Below are 19,595 nucleotides of genomic sequence, written 5' to 3'. Positions count from 1 at the left end.
GTGTGTGTGTGTGTGTGCACAACAGACCGCGTAGGCCCATCGAACACACGTCCATCAAGCAGCAGAGGAACGGACCGAAGAGAGGCCTGCGGAGAGCGGGTTATAGAGAGAGACTTCAAGAACGGTCACCCACCTCGGGGTTTAGCGGGTCCCTTCGTGCTCCTTTTTGGCGCCATGTTGTCCGGTTCGCAGGAGAGCAGGAGCAGGTCAGTGAGGGCAGGTCAGTGAGAACAGGTGAGAGAGTACAGGTAAGAGAGAGAAACAGGAGAAGCTCGGCGGCTGGAGTCGGAGTGAGTAAACCAGTTCTGACGGACCACTCACCACTACTAGACCGACCGCCGCCACGACCAATCCGCTGCGTCCGCCGCGTCAGGGGGCGGGCTTAAAGGAAAGGACCGGCCAATGGGAGCGAAGGCCCATATGGCTTATTCAATCGTGTGGACATATTGTGCTCGCGACCCTCCTCCCCCGCCCCGCCCCTCTGGAACGTGGCAATATGGTCGATTCCCAAGCATCGCGATGATAGGTTATCATCTGTACTGTTCCCGGTACAACTGCCCAGAGAGAGGCTTATAAAACATATTTTTTGATGACCAAAATACATTTAAAACATGTTGTGTGAAGATTTTAATGGAGAGGAGTATCGCTTTACCAGCTAGGCTGGAAAGGGGGAAAGTCCAGTATCGCGTGATGTTGGCGCGGGGGCATAATAGCTCGACTCTGTTGCATAACTTGATAATCTCGTTGAGTTGGGCGCTGCTCCATTTAGGATTAATTATTCCTCAAACTGCTCTCGATCCCATTTTATGTCCTCGGCCTTCTAATGCACCCCTCTCCCCTCGCAGCGAAACTTTAAGTGTTATGTGAAAAAAGTGAGTCGCTTTAACGCTTTAGCTGTCTCACACATCACGTCACGCACGTCCAATAAGCCTCGTTACGCGCATGCGCACTAGAGTGCACAGACGACGCTTTAAACCCACTTTACTGACTCAGCATGCAGCCAGCGAAACCTTTAGCCAAGTCACATCATTCATCCCCATAAGGGCTGACAGTCGAGTTATCAGTACAGACGGCTCTCTGTTCACTAAAGCACATTAAGTGAGTTAAGCTCTAGTGATGATTTACTAACCCTTATCTTGCCCTTAGCTCGTGGTTACCTGAGCTCCTAACTCATAACCTTCACTAAAACGAGGCTGCAGCTTTGTATGTGTAACCATATTCTAGCAGACTGTAGCTCACTGGATACAGTATGAAGGCAGTTGGAAGAATTTTGTGTTTGTGTGCGCGGGCGTGAGAACACACAGACACACACAGAGGGTGGCCATTTGCCTCTGGCCTTATGTAAACACTCCTTGGTGTCAGACAACACAGCCTCAGGGTGTGTGTGTGTGTGTGTGTGTGTGTGTGTGTGTGTGTGTGTGTGTGTGTGTGTGTGTTTGAGATAATTGAGTTGACAGGAGTCTCAAACAAAGGATGATAGCCCGAACCCGGCTCTGTGATCTAATCATCTGATTTGGATATGATTGATGATCACTGGATTCGGTTTAAGTGTTTAGAGATAAAATGTTTTGTTATTCTGATGTCATCAGTTCCTGAACCTCCCGGGTTATCAGTAGCGCTGAGAAAAACTGAAAGGATCAAGTTTGGCTGAATCTCGTCTCTCCCGAGAGGCCGCCGCTAGGTGGCAGAACTCGGACACCTTAGTTCTGATACTGCGCGCAGAAAGATTAATCGAACCTTACTTTTGTGCACATTTTCAAATCTCCATCTCTGATCGAGTGGACACGCACACTCCTTGGGAATTAAACCGGCAGTCCGTTTATCTATAGGATATAGGGCACCATGGAGGCGTTCGTCAACATTGGTGGAGCTTCGCCTTTGTTTGTTCTTCCAGCTCCGCAGATGATTGATCAAGAGTCCCTTTCGACATGACCCAGTTGGCTTCATAACGAGGAACATGAAGCAAGGGCCGAAGAGCAACCTCACTACCGTGTCCACACAGGAAACACACACAACCCACCACACTGGGAGAACACACTCATGGACGCAGAACCGACAGGTCACACAGATGATAGCTCTACAGTGAAGTAGACCCACTGTCGGTACCGTCTGTAGACCTACTGTTTGTCTGTAGACCTACTGTCTGTCAATTGACATACTGTCTGTTACTGTCTGTTGGCCCACTGTCTGTTACTGTCTGGGTCTATTCTCTGTAGTCCTGCTGTCTGGATCTGATCTTAGCGGGGTTAGCCCTACACCGGTCTAATGTTTATCATGCAATATTATATCTGCTTGCTTATTATGGGATAGAAAATGACTTCTGAGGTTAAAATAAGCAGATCGTTTATTAGCGCGTACAGGCCTACTACATTGAGTCCTTCACCTACAGAGTAAGACCAGCATCGCAGAGCCATTCAAGTTTACAGTAAGAGTTACCGCCTACTCTGTCGTCGTAACGATTGTCTTCAGTCTATCATCTTAAAGACTAAAGGTGCGAGAAGTATGATTTAAGTTATATTATTTATCCCTCAGCCCTCAGTGAAGTGACTGTCTCTGGTTATTCCACTTCCTCATCAACCTGAAGCATAGTCCGCAATCATTTTGGGACAATTGCTGAACTGCCTTTATCTGAATAAAAAATAATTAATGTCTTAAGATTTTGATTCGCTGCACGTATTTTTTAGCACTTCAGGGCTGCTGCAAGTGATGGAAGAGGTTGGACGTACTTAACCCTTTAGTTGATACAAATTTGAAGCACTCTGTACAAAATACCTGATACCTTAATTCGTCAGACACCTTGTACCAAAACATTTCAAAACAATGGAGCCATTTGTCGTCAGCTTACATGCAAACTCCTCGGCGCCGCGTTTGCTGGCGGACCCTATGTTTCGCGCCGTAGGGGATTTAAAAAAGTGACGTGGGGGGCCGGGTCGGGGCAGAGTGTTTGTGAGGCACAGCGGGAGAGAGATAAGCAGAGTTACGAAATAGCAGGCGGCAGTCGCGGTTAGTCGCGGTTTGAAACTGCTGTTATTTGTATCAAATGTGCTGTACCTTCAACGCAAATTAAACTATATTGATGTTGACGATACGTCTCGTTCGGAAAAATATCGATAATATTTCAAATGTCGATATATCGCCCAGCCCTACTGTCAATCACAGGATTGTGAATGCCACACGTACAAGAAACGTACAAGTTTACTTTTCTGCTCTCTCTCAACAGCTCTCAAGCCTACAGGACCTTCAAGTTGGCTAATTAAAATCATGCAACCTTCAGGTAGTAAAATACAAACATCAAATTCCAGCACACATGAATCCTTAATACACTGAAGAAATACAACATTACTTATTTATTAAATGCCAAAGTGACCTTTCTAAACTGTCTTCAATCATGTCCAATGGCACACACAACTGAACACTGAATATAGACTATTTAAAACAGACTATTATAAAAAAGTAGATCGCCCAGTAATATATTTCACAATTTTCCTTTGGTCAACAGTTAAAACACTAAAATCAAAGCTATAATACTGGCTGTTAAATACAGTTTAAATACCTTGAATTAAAAAAAACAAAAACGTTTAAATAACCCATGGCTCCAACTGTTCAGAATAAGAGAGGAGAGGAGAGAAGGAGAGGAGAGTGGAAGAGAAGAGAAGAGAAGAGAAGAGAAGAGAAGAGAAGAGAAGAGAAGAGAAGAGAAGAGAAGAGAAGAGAAGAGGAGAGGGACAGAGTAGAATGTTATAAGAATGATATTTAATATCACATTTAATATTGATAATATTATGAATAGGACGGATAGTACACTAGGTGACCATCACACACACACACACACACACACACACACACACACACACACACACACACACACACACACACACACACACACACAGACACAGACACAGACACACACACACACACACACACACACCTTAGAACAGATTCCCCTTAGCACAACATATATCTGTTCCAATGACAAACATCACATGCTACACTATGTGCTATGCTATGGGCTAAGGGCTATGTTAAGTGCTAGGTGCTACACCCCTCCCCTCTTATCTCAGGAATGAGTTGCTTCTACTGGGCAGTGATTGGGGAGAGAGGCGGGACCTCATGTCCAGAGCATCTGGGCGGGCAGTGGGCTCTGCAGGCTGTCTGAACTGGCTTCACTGGAGAAATACCAGTTAGTGAAGTTCAGCTCAGGGACACTGACAGTTACAAGAGGATGCACATTGTGTTTGGGTGGAGCCGCAATACCATAACTCATGACCTTCTTTCAGCCTCCTGCTCCTGCTCCTCCTTCTCCTGCTGAGGCTCCTCCTCCTCCTGCTGAGGCTCCTGCTCCTCCTGCTGAGGCTCCTCCTCCTCCTCCTGCTAGTGCACCTCCTCCTGATGGTGCACCTCCTGCTCCTCCTGCTGAGGCTCCTCCTCATCCTCCTCCTCCTCTCCTCCCGTGATCTGGTTGCCGGCGGTGACGTCGCCCGTGCGGTGGGCGGCGATCTGCTCGAGCAGCCGCTCGGACTGGAGCAGCCGATTGGCCCATTGCTGACACACCCCCTCCAGCCCAGGCCCCTCCCCCCCGTACTCCGGGGGGAGGAGGGAGGTGGGGAAGAAGTCCGTCAGCGAGTCGTGGTAGTTGAAGCCGTGCATGTGCACCTGGGGACACCAGGTCAACCAATCACAGGGCATATCACCATATATGGGCCAGAGGAAGGACACACGCAGCGGCTACGCTTTAAACCAATCAGGACAAGGCAGGGGGCGGAGACAGGAAGCAGGTCATAATAACCACATAATAATCACTAATAATTCATGTCCGACATAAGGCTACAATACCGTGAGCACAGCCCGGGGATCGTTGGTTACTGTATGAATATGTATAAAAAATGGTAATTATTGACAGGTAACTCACCCTCTTTTTTATCTTGTCTGGCAGGAAGGGGCGGAGCATCGCGAAGACCGGCCCGAAGAAGATCGGCTCGTTGATAAGGTGGATCGCCTTCACCTTCAGAGGGAATGAGTCCTACACACATTTTGTATACATGTTATACAACATTTTATACACATGTTATATAAAATCTTACACACATGTTACACACTCATGTTATTCAAATGTTACACACATGTTATATAACATGTTATACACATGTTGCATAAAATGTTCAGTGCCTGTTTTATTGTCACCTGACGTTTCGATCTCTGGATCTTCATCAGGCATTGAAAACAATGGGTGAGATGACTTCTATCACATCATATTTTATTACCATTTTGTTTTACCTTTCCTGTACAGTGTCCTTGGGTGACATGAAAGGCACTTGAAATAAAATGTATTATTATTATTACTATTGTTATTATTATTAATATTATTATTATTATATATATATATTAGTATTATGTTGTGTATATATATATTAGTATTATGTAGTATATATCTGTTAGTATTATGGTGTATATATATTATGTGGTATATATATATTAGTATTATGTAGTATATTAGTATTATGTAGTTATGTATATATATTATTATTATTTTGTGGTATACATATATATATATGTGTATTATGTAGTATATATTTGTATTATGTAGGATATATAAATCAGTATTATGTTGTATATATATTAGAATGTTGTATGTATATATTAGTATTATGTTGCGTGTATATATATATCTTAGTATTATGTAGTATATATCTATTAGTATTATGGGGTATATACACAATGTGGTATATATATTTGTATTATGTAGTGTATATATATATATACTAGTATTATGTAATATATATATATTAGTATTATGTGGTATATTTAAGCAATAGATCACGCCAGGCTGTGGTATGTGCTCATTATACCACTGTTAAGGGGCGTTGTCCGGCCCCGACACGCAGCGGAGGGCCGGCGACCCCCTTCAATTTACCCCCTTCATTATACCACTGTGAAGGGGGTCGCCGGCCCTCCGCTGCGCGTCGGGGCCGGACAACGCCCCTTAACAGTGGTATAATGAGCACATACCACAGCCTGGCGTGATCTATTGCTTAAGTAACCCTACATGCCCACTACCTCCGTCAGTCAACGAACGTGGGAAGGCGTTGCTGACTGATGGGGGAGTAGTCTTTGCAGATGCATCCGTCAGCCAATCAAATCGGTTCGCCGGGTTCTTCCCGCTTCTTCCTGCTTGTTGCGAGGCAAGATGACCCGCTTTCCCACTTTCCAGTATCGTCAGAGCCCGAGTCGCGTCACAGTGCTTCAATTTGCATACGTGATCTGATTGGATGACGGATCCGTCACTGCCGAAAAAGTTGAACGTTTTTCAACTTCTTGACTGAGCCGAAGGCTCCCACGGAACGGACGGATCCACTATGCATTGCTCGTCCGTCCCCATTCAAAGTCAATGGGGATCAGTCAACGGACGGAGGTAGTGGGCACGGGGCGTAATGCCCCGTGCCCACTACATGCGTCCGTTGACTGATGTGGGAAGGCGTGGCTGACTGATGTCGCTGCCGAAAAAGTTGAAATTTTTTCAACTTTTTGACTGAGCCATGACTGAGCCGACGGCTCCAACGGAACGGACGGATCCACAATGCATTGCGCGTCCGTCCACATTGAAAGTCAATGGGGATCAGTCGACGGACGCATGTAGTGGGCACAGGGCATAAGGGATAATGTATAGAACGCCGGTCATTATCGAGAAAATAAGCCCCGACAGGGCGAACTGGACACCGACGCGCAGCGGAGGTGTCTTGCTTCGCCATGAAGGGGCTTATTTTTCGATAATGACCGGCGAAGTTCTATACATTATCCCGCTTATTACACGGCTACTTCCCGAAACTAAACAATTTATTTACAATGTATTTGTTACCAGCATTCATAGTGTTGATCAGCAGAGAAATAGTCCGCCCAAGACGTTGACGTCATCGCTTAGCAACCGACAGCACTTGGGTTGATACATATCCCGCTTATTACATTGACAAGTTACCGGACTGCGTGCGGAGTGATACCAAGGCAAAAAGTCCTTTTGGTTATCTTGACAGCGGTCATTATTCATCCGTTGCCAATGAATTATCCAAAAATAATTGACCGCCGGAAGTTGTGAAGTGCCCATGCAAGTGAACGGAACGTTGTAATAATGGTATATATCTATTAGTATAATGTGGTAGATGTATATATATTATTATTATGCAGTATATATATATTAGTATTATGTAGTAAATATATATTAGTATTATGTGGTAGTGGTATATATATATATATTAGTATTATGTGGTATATGCATATTAATATTAAAATAATAATAAATGAAATGTATATAGCGCTTAATATGGTACTCTAAGACGCTTATATAAGTATTATATTATATATATATATAATATTATATTATTATTATATATTAGTATTATGTGGTATATATATATTAGTATTATGTAGTATATATATTAGTATTAGTTAGCATATATATTAGAATATATCTATTAGTATTATGTAGTATATTATATATATATATATATATATATATATATATATATATATATATATATATATACTGTATATATATATATATATATATATATGTATGATGTAGTAAATATATATTAGTATTATGTGGTGTATATATTTGTCTTTTTTAGTATAAATGTATATTCATATTATGTGGTATATATATTGCTATATATGGTAAATATGAACATTGGTATTATTTGGTATATATATTAGTATTATGTAGTATATATATATATATATATATTTGTATGATGTAGTAAATATATATTAGTATTATGTGGTGTATATATTAGTATTTTGTAGTATAAATGTATATTCATATTATGTGGTATATATATTGCTATATATGTGGTAAATATGTACATTGGTATTATTTGGTATATATATTAGTATTATGTAGTATATATATTTGTATTATGTGGTATATATATATTCGTATTATGTGGTATATTAATATTATGTAGTATATCTATTAGTATTATGTGGTATATATATTCGTATTATGTTGTATATATATATATATTCGTATATATCTACTGACCACGAGTACAGAGGAGATCTTGCGGGCGAGGGAGGGGTTAATCTGGAGGGCGTGACTGAAGCTCCAACCCTCCAGGTCAAAGATCACCTTGACCCCCCTCTGCTGGGTCTCCGTCTCCATGGCGATGACCTCTGATGTCATCAGGCTGACCCTGAACACCTGGATGGCCGTCCAGTCCTTAGGATTCCACCGACCTGCACACACACACACACACACACACACACACACACACACACACACACACACACACACACACACACACACACACACACACACACACACACACACACACACACACACACACACACACACTTGTATTGAAACAGAGAACATTTGTGTAATAGCTATGAGCTAATTTCCTTTTAATTCTCACAATGCAGATATGCAGATACACGCACATTTATGAGGGGCCGTATGGGACATTATTCAGATTGAGCATGCGCATACACATATGAAACCAAAGTCATCACATACTATACGGAAAAACGTTGCACGCATACAAGTGAAAAGCTTTTACATACACAACTGAAACACTCACAAACAACTGAACAATTATACGCTCACATACACAATTGAAAAGCTTGCATAAAAGCTAGTGAAAACTTTTACATTGACTACTGAAATGCTTTCACACATACTAGTAAAATGTTCTCATATACACAGCTGAAAAATTTCCTCTCAAACACAAATATGAAACCATTCACATACTATACTGAAAACTCATACACAAGTTAAGGCTTTTACATACACATCTGAAACAACTTCACTCAAACAACTGAAAAGCTCTCGTAACAACTAGTGGAACCTTTTACAGACTACTGAAATGCTTTCACATGTACTAGTAAAATGTGCTCATATACACAGTTGAAAAATTCTCTCTCACATACAAATATGAAACTATTCACATACTATACTGAAAACCTCAGACATGTATGTGAAAGTGTTTCACTCATATGTGTGTGAGGAATTCAGCGAAAACGGAAGGCGCTTCAGTTGAAACGGAAGGTGGTTGAAAAAAGAAAGCGCGCAATTCAGACAAAGAATAGACACAGACATATGCTACAGACACAGGCGCTACACTGATGTCTGATGGACAACAGCCTACAGGTAGCCGTCACTATGCGTTCCAACCAAACGCGACGGGGCGACACGACTCCATACAAAGTCAACGTAGAGACGCAAATTTCTCATCTCTCTTCATCCGCTTATCCGGGGTCGGGTCGCGGGGGGAGCAGCTCAAGCAGGGGGCCCCAGACTTCCCTTTCCCGGGCCACATTGACCAGCTCTGACGGGGGGATCCCGAGGCTTTCCCAGGCCAGTGTTGAGATATAATCTCTCCACCTAGTCCTGGGTCTTCCCCGAGGTCTCCTCCCCACTGGACGTGCCTGAAACACCTCCCAAGGGAGGCGCCCAGTGGGCATCCTTACCAGATGCACGAACCACCTCAGCTGACTCCTTTCTAAGTAATGGAGCAGCGGCTCTAATCCGAGTTCCTCACGGATGGCTGAGCTTCTCACCCTATCCCTAAGGGAGACGCCAGCCACCCTTCTGAGAAAACTCATCTCGGCCGCTTGTACCCGCAATCTCGTCCTTTCGGTCATCACCCAACCCTCATGACCATAGGTGAGGATAGGAACGAAGATCGACCGGTAAATTGAGAGCTTTGCCTTGCGGCTCAGCTCTCTTTTCATAACAACGGTGCGGTAAAGCGAACGCAATACCGCCCCCGCTGCTCTGATTCTCCGGCCAATCTCATGCTCCATCGTACCCTCACTCGCGAACAAGACCCTGAGGTACTTGAACTCCTTCACTTGGGCTAAGGACTCATTTCCTACCCGGAGTAAGCAATCCACCGGTTTCCTGCTAAGAGTCATGGCCTCAGATTTAGCGGTGCTGATCCTCATCCCAGCCGCTTCACACTCGGCCGCCAGCCGATCCAGTGAGTGCTGAAGGTCAGAGGCCGATGATCCAATGAGGACATTGGCCTCATTGGATCATCTGCAAAAAGCAGTGACGAGATCATCTGCAAAAAGCAGTGACGAGATCCTCAGACCACCGAACTGCAACCCCTCCCCACCACAGACGCAAATTGTGACGCTAGAAAAATCTGCGACATGACTTGAAAATGTTGCATGGACTGAACGCCCTGGTACGGGCAAGTTTGTTCAGAGAGATTTAGTAGTACGACACGACGTAACTATTTGAACTTTTGCCGTGACAGTGGTGTGATGAAAGCCAATCAGCGTTGACTCCCTGAGTGACGTCACGTAACAGCCAATCGGCGTTCCAACAGCCAACTGTTCCCTGCAGTGCAGTCCGGAGTGAACCGCAAAATGGAGGAGAAATTGATTGTGGCCGTTTGCGACTCCCGGAGCTCTATATATAAAAGTATATAGTATTATCTCCCCAATGTGTTGCTACCTTGCCATGGTGGGGAGGCTTGTGTGCCTCCGTGACCCTGAGGGCTATACCAGCGGGGGCTAGGCTCCTGGCAGCAGTGGCGGTTTTAGGTACGGGCGAACCAGGCAGCCGCCCGGGGCAGCATATTTGTGGGGGGCGCCAAGTCACATGGGGGGCGCCATGAGCAGTAAAAACCAGGGGTACGAGGAAATAATTGGAAAACAAGGCTTGGGGGAGATGAATGATGATGGGGATAGATTTGCCAACCTGTGTGCCGCTACGAGCCTCGTCATCGGCGGGAGCTTTTTCCAACACAAACGGATACATAAGGCCACCTGGGTGTCACCCGATCTGATGAAAGAAAATCAGATCGACCATGTCGGCATCGGGAATAAGTTAAGAAGATCTCTTGAAGATGGACGGGTTAGAAGGGAAGCGGATGATGCATCAGACCACCATCTCCTCGGTGCCCGCATGAAGCTCAGGCTGAGGCGGAACTTGACAGGGCAAACCAGTCAACGCCAGTGGTACAACACCACTGCTCTGAAAGAAACAGCAAGGCTAGAAGAGTTTAGAACCACACTCTCCAAAAAGGCCTGGATTATACAACAGCGGATTGAGGGAGAGACCATGGATGAAAAGTGGCAGAGCATTGAAGAGGCGGTAACATCATTGTCAGGAAGTGCTAGGTAACAAAAAGCAGGGGCAAAAAGAATGGATCTCAGCGGGAACCTTAGAAAAGATCCAGGAGAGGAAAAGGATGAAGGCAGAAATAAGCAGCAGCCGCACACATGCTAGAAAAGCCAAGGCCCAAGAGCAGTACTCGGAAGCAAATAGAATAGTTAAGAGGAGCATAAGGGCAGACAAGATCATTTACATAGAGGCATTGGCAGCAGAGGCAGAAGATGCGTCTCAAAAGGGTAACATGAGGTAGCTGCATACCAACATAAAGAGCATTCAGGTAAGTTCAGTCAACCAGAGAGGCCAGTGAGGGACAGAGAAGGGAACACTATTCCAGGCTAGAACAGCAAAAGCGTAGATGGGCAGAGCATTTTGAGGATCCCTTGAACAGACCTTCTCCATCGAACCCAGCAAATATCCAGCCAGCCAACTGTGACCTTCCTATCGATTGTGACGTTCCATCGAAGGAAGAAATGTATAAGGCCATCGAGCAACTGAGAAACGCAAAGTCAGCCGGTCCAGACACCATTCCTGCACAAGCTTTGAAAGTGGATGAAGTGACCACTGTGGAAATGCTCTATCCCTTATTCCAAAACATCTGGAAGGAGGAAGACATTTCAACAGAGGGTGGAAGGAGGGCTACCTCATCAAGCTCCCAAAGAAGGGTGACCTTAGTCCCTGCTCCAACTACAGGAGGATAACACTGCTGTCAACCCAAGGCAAGATTTTTAATAGAGTCCTCCTGAACAGGATGAAAGATGCAGTCGACCCACATCTCCGAGATCAACAAGCTGGTTTCAGGAAGAGTAGATCCTGCACAGACCAGAAAACAACCCTGCAGATTAGCCTGGAACAGTCCTTGGAGTCTAACTCAGCTCTCAATTGTATGACTATGAGAAGGCGTTTGACAGTGTGGATAGGCAGACCAGCTGGAGACTGTTGAGACACTAAGGCGTACCACCAAGATTGCTAACATCATCAGGAACTCATATGAAGGAATGACCTGCAGAATGGTTCATGGCCAGCAGCTTACCGATACCTTCAAAGTGTGAATAGGGGTGAGGCAAGGATGCCTGTATACTGTCACCCTTCCTTTTCCTGTTGGCGATGGATTGGGTAATGAAGACATCAAATGCCCAGAAGAGGAATGGCATCCAATGGACACCTTGGACACAATTGGATGACCTCGACTTTGCTGATGACCTGGCACTTCTTCCCCACACCCAGCAACAAATGCAGAAGACCACTATCATCGCAACTCACTCAGCATGCCTCGGCCTCACTATACACAAAGGGAAGAGCAAGATCCTCAAAGTAAACAATAACAACACAACCCCCATCATGGTAGAGGGAGAAGCACTGGAGGAAGTGGAAAGCTTTGCCTATCTTGGCAGTGTAGTCGACAAGCTGGGAGGGACAGATGCTGACATGAAGGTTCGGATTAGAAAGGCAAAGGCAGCTTTCCACCAGCTGAAGAAAGTCTCGGGATTCTCTGAGCTGCCTAGGAACACCAAGATCAGGATCTTTAACTCCATGCTAAAGCCTGTTCTTCTGTACAGTGCAGAGACCTGGAGTACAACGGTCACCACCATGAAGAAAATCCAGTCCTTTATCAACAACCGTCTCAGACGAATCCTAAGAGTACGCTGGCCGAACACCATCAGTACCCTGGAGCTGTGGCAGCAAACAGGACAGCAGCCTGTGGAGGAAGAGATCCTCCGAAGATGCTGGAGATGGGTTGGCCATACCCTTCAAAAGGCTGCATCCAGCAGTGCAAGACACGCCCTCTTTTGGAATCCGCAAGGGAAATAAAAGAGAAGCAGGCCAAGAAACAGCTGGCGCCGTGACCTGGATGCAGATGTGAAGAAGTATGGCCATACATGGGGACAGTTGGCGTAAGAAGAAGAAAGAGGAATATAATATTATAGTATATAAATATCAATATAATATTAGATATAATATCACGGCCAGAGCTTTGTGCGCCTCCGGATGATATTGTAGAGTCATTGGGTTTGGGAGATTGGGGCGGGCCTTAGCGGGGTGAGTTCTCGTGCGGTTTCGACTTTGGGGTGTTTGTTGTGGTTACCGGCGTTGTCGTGGTTACAGGGCTTGTTTGGGTTCCAATGGATTATTAGCGGTGGTATCTAATAAATAGCTGTCTAATCAATTCTTCATTCACCGAAAATCCCTGAAATTTGGGGTTGCTAACTCTCTAACTAATTCTGCTAAGAGCTCTAGTGCCACAAACAGGTCAAAGTTGGACATGCATTCATGTTTATAACTTTTAACCCATTCATCAAATTTTCACAAACAAGGACGCACCTTATGTTGTCATTTTCTGCCATCTTGGTTTTTATCAAAAACCTTCAAAATGCATCTCCTATCACAAATTTTCCCATCCAATCTTCTCAAAACTTGGCATAGATGCTCTACAGAACATGCTTCACACAAGTTATTTACTAGATTTCTCAAATTCAAAACTGTTTGGCCGCGACAGTCAATCAAATTCATCTGCAAAGCCGCCAAACAGGAAGTAAGCCAATTTCTCAGCAGCCCTTTGACATGTCCAAACTTGGTAAAAAGACCAATGACATCATCATGGGGACACTCATTAAATTTGGTGACCCTTGACCTCTAGGGGGCGCTGTAATTAATGAAGATGTGTTATAACTCCTCTCTATAATGAGTAAATTAAAAACTTATTGTCAATGTCTGGTGATACTGTCAGTCCAACCCATATAGCTAATAAATTATTTCTCATGGAAACATCGGAATTTGACCGTGACAGTCAATCAAACTTGACGGCATAGCCGCCTAACAGGAAGTAAGCCCATTTCTCAGCAACTCTTTAACATATCATAGCCAAACTTGGTACATAGACTCATGACATCATTTACATTTACGGCATTCAGCAGACGCTTTTATCCAAAGCGACTTACAATAAGTACATTTGTCATAAGAAGTGAAACAATATATCGCTGTCGGTACAGATCATCATCCTGGGCACACCCAAACAATTTGGGTGCCAATCAAAAAATCAAAAACAGGAAATAAGCCAATTTCTCAGCAGCCCTTTGACCTATCATAACCAAACTAGGGGGCGCTTTAATTAATGAAGATGTGTTTTAACTCCTTTCTCTTCACATGATTATATTTCCAACTTGTTGTCAATGTCTGGTGATACTATCAGACCATTCCATTTAGATATTAAATTATTTCTCATGGAAACATCAGAATTTGGCCGCCATGTTGAAAGTTGTCAAACTCAATAGTACATAACCACAGGCCACAAACTCTGTCCAATCTTCATGAAACTTGTCCGATAAGATATTCAGTCCAAGCTGAACAAATTAAATGAACAGTTTTTCAAATTCAAAACCGATTTGCCATGACAGACAATCAAACTTAACGACGAAGCTGCCAAACAAGAAGTAAGCCCATTTCTCAGCCACTCTTTAACATATCATAGCCAAACTTGTTAAACAGGAAGTAAGCCCATTTCTCAGCAGCCCTTTGACGTATCATAACCAAACATGGTAAAAAGACAAATGACATCACCATGGGGACACTCATTAAATTTGGTGACCCTTGACCTATAGGGGGCGCTGTAATTAATGAAGATGTGTTTTAACTCCTCTCTCTACACATGATTATATTAAAAACGTATTGTCAATGTCTGGTGATACTGTCAGACCAACCCATATAGCTAATAAATTATTTCTCATGGTAGATTTGTCATAAGAAGTGAAACAATATATTGCTCACGGTACAGATCATCATCCTGGGGACACCCAAACAATTTGGTGACCTTTAAAGGAGACATATTATGGTGTTTTCTCAACAAGTAAACATAGTATTTGAGTTCCAGAAAACATGTTTTGAAGCTGTTTGCTGGAAATAGCTTTTAGGAAAAAATCTTGCCTACCGCTATGCCCCTGTTTCAGTCCCTTCAGAATGCGTTGTTTCTGTTGTCTGTAGATTTAATGCAAATGAGCTGCTGCCCATTGACCAATGAGCAGTCAGACTGAACCACAGCATGGAGGAGAAGGGATTGTTGCCGTTTGCGGACTCCTAGAGCTCTGTATCTATATAATATAATATAATAATAATAATATTATATATGGGTATTTATTTAATATTAGATCTAATATCACGGCCAAAAGCAATGTGCGCCTCGGATGATATAATGAATCATAAAGACTACGTCTGACGTCTCTGGTACTTACACAACAAGTATAGACTCGTAGTGGGGGATATCTCGTTATATCCATGGTTGAGAAGAATTGGGGGAAAGGTTTTATGGCCTTGACTCTCTGAAGTCCGTGAACCGATACATGGAGGAGAAAGGGATTGTACTCCGGGAGCTGAGCTGCCGGACTGCCGCCGAGCTCCCCCCGCCGGACCTGCCAGCTTTGGCGGCAGTTCAGCTCCCGGAGTACACCGACGGAGCTGCCGGACTGCCGCCGAGCCTTCAGTGGCGGCTGGCGGGGCTAGCTCGGCGGCAGTCCGGCAGTTCAGCTCAGTGAGTGCAATCCCTTTCTCCTCCATGTCTCCTCCTTAAACAAGTTTCACATCAAACTTGTTTTGATGTGAAACTTGTTTAAATTGTTGAAGGCCGTGTGTCTGACGTAGATCTATCTTGTTACTGTGGGTAAATTCTGCTTGCGGACACATCGTGTTACCTTGCGACGACGTGGACGGTCAACGCACCAAACGATCGCAGTATGACATACGTATGACAGCCCCGATCCGTATGCAGATGTTGTTAGCAGCAAGTCGATTCCAGCCCTTAGACAGCAACTTCAATGTATTTTCATTGTGATAACCATTTGCCTATAGCCTTCATTGTAAGTGAAATTACTGAGACGGCCATCATGTAGCCACCTAACAAATTATGTTTGTCCACCAAAATTAGTTTATTAAGTCATATTCTGCTTGGCCCCCTAATTGCTGCCCGCAGCTATATTAAATTTAGTTGATTCCTCCCAGGTTTTTTCGTCATTGTGTTTTCAGAGCCTTTGTGTTATGTTAAGGATTAAACATGCCATTATGGCTTTTCCACCCAAAGTTGTGTCATGTTTGGGAGGAGGTGGTTCGCTCACCGTGCCGGGTTACAACAGTATGCGCATGCTCATTCTGAAAAATGTCCCATACGGCCCCTCCTACACATGCACAAAAACGCACACACACTTACATATCCTGTAGACCAGCACCCTGCAGCCACTGTGGTCTCTGAGCGGCAGGACGCCATGGTAACCGTTGTCGAGCAGCGCGGAGACGGAGCGCGGCGACAGACAGCCGCTGATCTCAGGGCTCTCCCTCCTCCAGCGCTGGTAGTTCAGCATCAGCTGGAACACAACCGTGTTAGACAGTCACCGCAGACAGGGAGGGGTTAGACAGTCACCGCAGACAGGGAGGGGTTAGACAGTCACCGCAGACAGGGAGGGGTTAGACATTCTCCGCAGACAGGGGGGGTTAGACAGTCACCGCAGACAGGGAGGGGTTAGACAGTCACCGAAGGCAGGGAGGGGTTAGACAGTCACCGCAGAGAGGGAGGAATTAGACAGCAAAGTGCCAGGTCATTAAGGAGCAGGTAGGGGTTAGACAGTACAGAGACAGGTCATTAAGGAGCAGGTAGGGTTTAGACAGTACAGAGACAGGTCATTAAGGGGCAGGTAGGGGTTAGACAGTACAGAGACAGGTCATTAAGGGGCAGGTAGGGGTTAGACAGTACAGAGACAGGTCATTAAGGGGCAGGTTGGGGTTAGACAGTACAGAGGCAGGTCATTAAGGATCAGGTAGGGGTTAGACAGTACAGAGACGGCCTTTAAGGTGCAGGTAAGGGTCTATCACGTTATCCGAATCCAAGTTCATAAGGACCTCTTTCTCTTTCCTCTTCCTCTGTTGCTGAAGGCAACAGAGTATAGCATCCAACTTCCAACAACCCCAAACACACAGGTGCGGTCTAGCCTACTCGATTTGGTCTTGAAATTCCCAGAAGTCATTGCCTCATTCAATTTTTCGCAAACAAATAATCAAATAAAGGAAATACAGGTAGATTGTTTTATTTCAAACCATGCAAATTTTTTAAAATCTATATAAGATATTTGGCTACAAAACAATATAGATCGATGTAAAAGTTGAGGGTAGCCATGACTGTGATATACAGGGACCCATATCTCTGGTATTAATATATTTTCTCACGGAAAACAGTGGTGAGGAGCTTGGAGAAATTTGGCCATAGAAAATGATTGACGGTCGAGAGTGGGCCGAGATATTATGGGGCCGCCTTTTGCATGAAGGGGCCGCGCGGCTGTGACAGTCATGCCGCTCTCTGATTGGCAGGCCGGCTCAAACGGCCCACTAGAGCCCGAGGCCCGCGAATGCCATGGGACCAGTCTGTCACTGCTCGTGTGTGTATAACAGCTGATTAGTTGAATTTCCAAGAATCAGAGTGGGGGTTATTGACCCCCCGCGGGTCAGACTGTAGGAGGACAAGCGGTATTAGCGTGTTATTATTACTGACTGTAGGTGAGGTGTCTTCGAGATGACGAATTATCTGTTTAACGCCAAAGAATCGATATCCTAAATCAATCAATGAATCAATATCCTAGTAATCACCCGTCTCAAGTGAAGACGACTAAATGAAAGGCTCCACGTGTCGCTTCTCTTTCTCTCACCGGGGAGGGGGGTCTCACCTTCAGGGACAGCTCCACGTCCATGTCCCGGGCCCGGAGGAACTTGATGAGGAACCCGTCCGAGAAGTCCAGTATGTGCAGCGGGTCTAGTTCCGCCTGCGCCCGGAGCCTGAGCCGGACCACGGAGGACCGGACCAGGAACGAGTCGTCCGGGGAGAGTAGGTCCACCGACCCGGAGTTCATGGCTCCGACCCGGGCTGTATGGGCTCGGCGGGGGGCTGACGGAGAAACGCTGGAACCGACGGACGCAGAAGGCACTGGTAGTTGGGGAAGTTGGGACGAACTTTGACTGCAGAGTAGACCGGGGGGGGCGGAGCGTGGAGTGGGCGGGGTCAGATTCCTATAGATAGAAGCTGGATCCTAGAGCGTGTCCCTGAGTCTGGCTACTCTCCCTAACCAGACTTCAGGGTCATATCTAGAAGGGGCGTTTCACCTTCTGACGCCAGAGTGATGGTTAGTGATGGTTAGTAGAGTGATGGTTAGTGATGGTTGGTAGAGTGATGGTTAGCGATGGTTTGTAGAGTGATGGTTAGTGATAGTTTGTAGAGTGATAGTGATGGTTATTGATCGTTAGCATAGTGATGGTTAGTAGAGTTATAGTTAATGGTGGTTAGTGATGGTTAGTAAAGTGATGGCCCTGGTATGCTAGGATCTGGTAACATAGGGTCCTGCTAACATAGGGTCCTGGTAACATAGGGTCTAGTAACATAGGGTCAGGGCTGGATAGTGCATATCAGTAGACTGATGGTCAGTGTATTTGGATGGATAGTACAGTGATGTTAGTAGAGTGATGGTCAGTGTATAGGGATGGATAGTATAGTGATATCAGTAGAGTGATGGTTAGTGTAAAGGGATGGGTTAGTCTGGTTCCTAGTCATTACAGTGTGTGAGTTAGTGTTGTGTTAAGGCAGGGTCGGGTGTGTTGTCCGGTTGGGTAAGTTGAGGTGATGTTGTTGTAATGTTGTTGCAACCTTGTTGAAATGTTGTCACCTCGTCGCAACAGGAAGGAAGGCATCGAGGCTACAGGGGGACCTTCTCATGATACGTCCAGGAAAAGACCAGCTCAGCCACACAAACACTGGAACTCATTTATTATCACATCACGTTACACCTGCTCCTCTCTCCTCCTCTCTCCTCCTCTCTGCTCCTCCCTGTCCCCCTCCTCTTTCCTCCACTCTGCCCCCCTGCTCCTCCTTTCTACTCCTGCTCCTCGTAATCTATACGCCACAGAGTTCTAAGTAATGAACAAAGCGTTCTTCTTCTTTTACGGACATTAAAGATTAAAGCTTTCTGATTAGCCGCTGACGAACCCCAGGACCAGATATCTCCGTTGACAGACCGTTCCACATGTCCTGAAGATGGACAAACATTCTTACTCACCAAACACACCGTCACCTCCTCACAACGTGACACACACACACACCCCCACACACCACCATCTGGTCTTTATGAGCAGGAACTGTTTACCTCCTGGAAGACGTGACGTAATGTGAGGCTCCCCGATCACATCCCATAGCTCATCAATACATTGGATATAGGCCTGTACTCAAGGACCCCTGACCCTCTATAGACCTGGACCCCCTGTAGACCCTAACCCTCTGTAGACCCTGACCCTGTAGACCCAGTGGAGCTGGTCCTGGTCCTGCCATGGTGGTCCAGGAGGGGGGCCCAGAGTTCGGTCTACAAGTGTCTCAGTGCAGGGTCAGCAACACACACCCAGCAGGGAGTTATTTTATCTTTAACCTGCTCCTGGTACAGTGAGACCAGACGATCTGACACACCGG

General features: G+C 45.2%; 1 protein-coding gene across 1 annotated transcript; it reads right to left on the bottom strand.

The window, feature by feature from the left end:
* Positions 1-3,332: 3,332 nt before the first annotated feature.
* Positions 3,333-18,078, bottom strand: LOC130387358 (alpha-tocopherol transfer protein-like). The gene is made up of 5 exons (XM_056596389.1): positions 17,812-18,078; positions 16,308-16,461; positions 8,033-8,226; positions 4,910-5,020; positions 3,333-4,653 (listed from the first exon to the last, which is right to left on the bottom strand). The coding sequence occupies exons 1-5, from the start codon at positions 17,992-17,994 to the stop codon at positions 4,372-4,374; spliced, it is 924 nt and encodes a 307-aa protein (XP_056452364.1). The 5' UTR covers positions 17,995-18,078; the 3' UTR covers positions 3,333-4,371.
* Positions 18,079-19,595: the final 1,517 nt, after the last annotated feature.

The sequence above is a fragment of the Gadus chalcogrammus genome, chromosome 8 (genome assembly GCF_026213295.1).
Source record: "Gadus chalcogrammus isolate NIFS_2021 chromosome 8, NIFS_Gcha_1.0, whole genome shotgun sequence".
Classification (NCBI taxonomy): domain Eukaryota; kingdom Metazoa; phylum Chordata; class Actinopteri; order Gadiformes; family Gadidae; genus Gadus; species Gadus chalcogrammus.
Note: the sequence above shows the minus strand (reverse complement) of the source record. Positions and strands in the feature narration are given on the sequence as shown.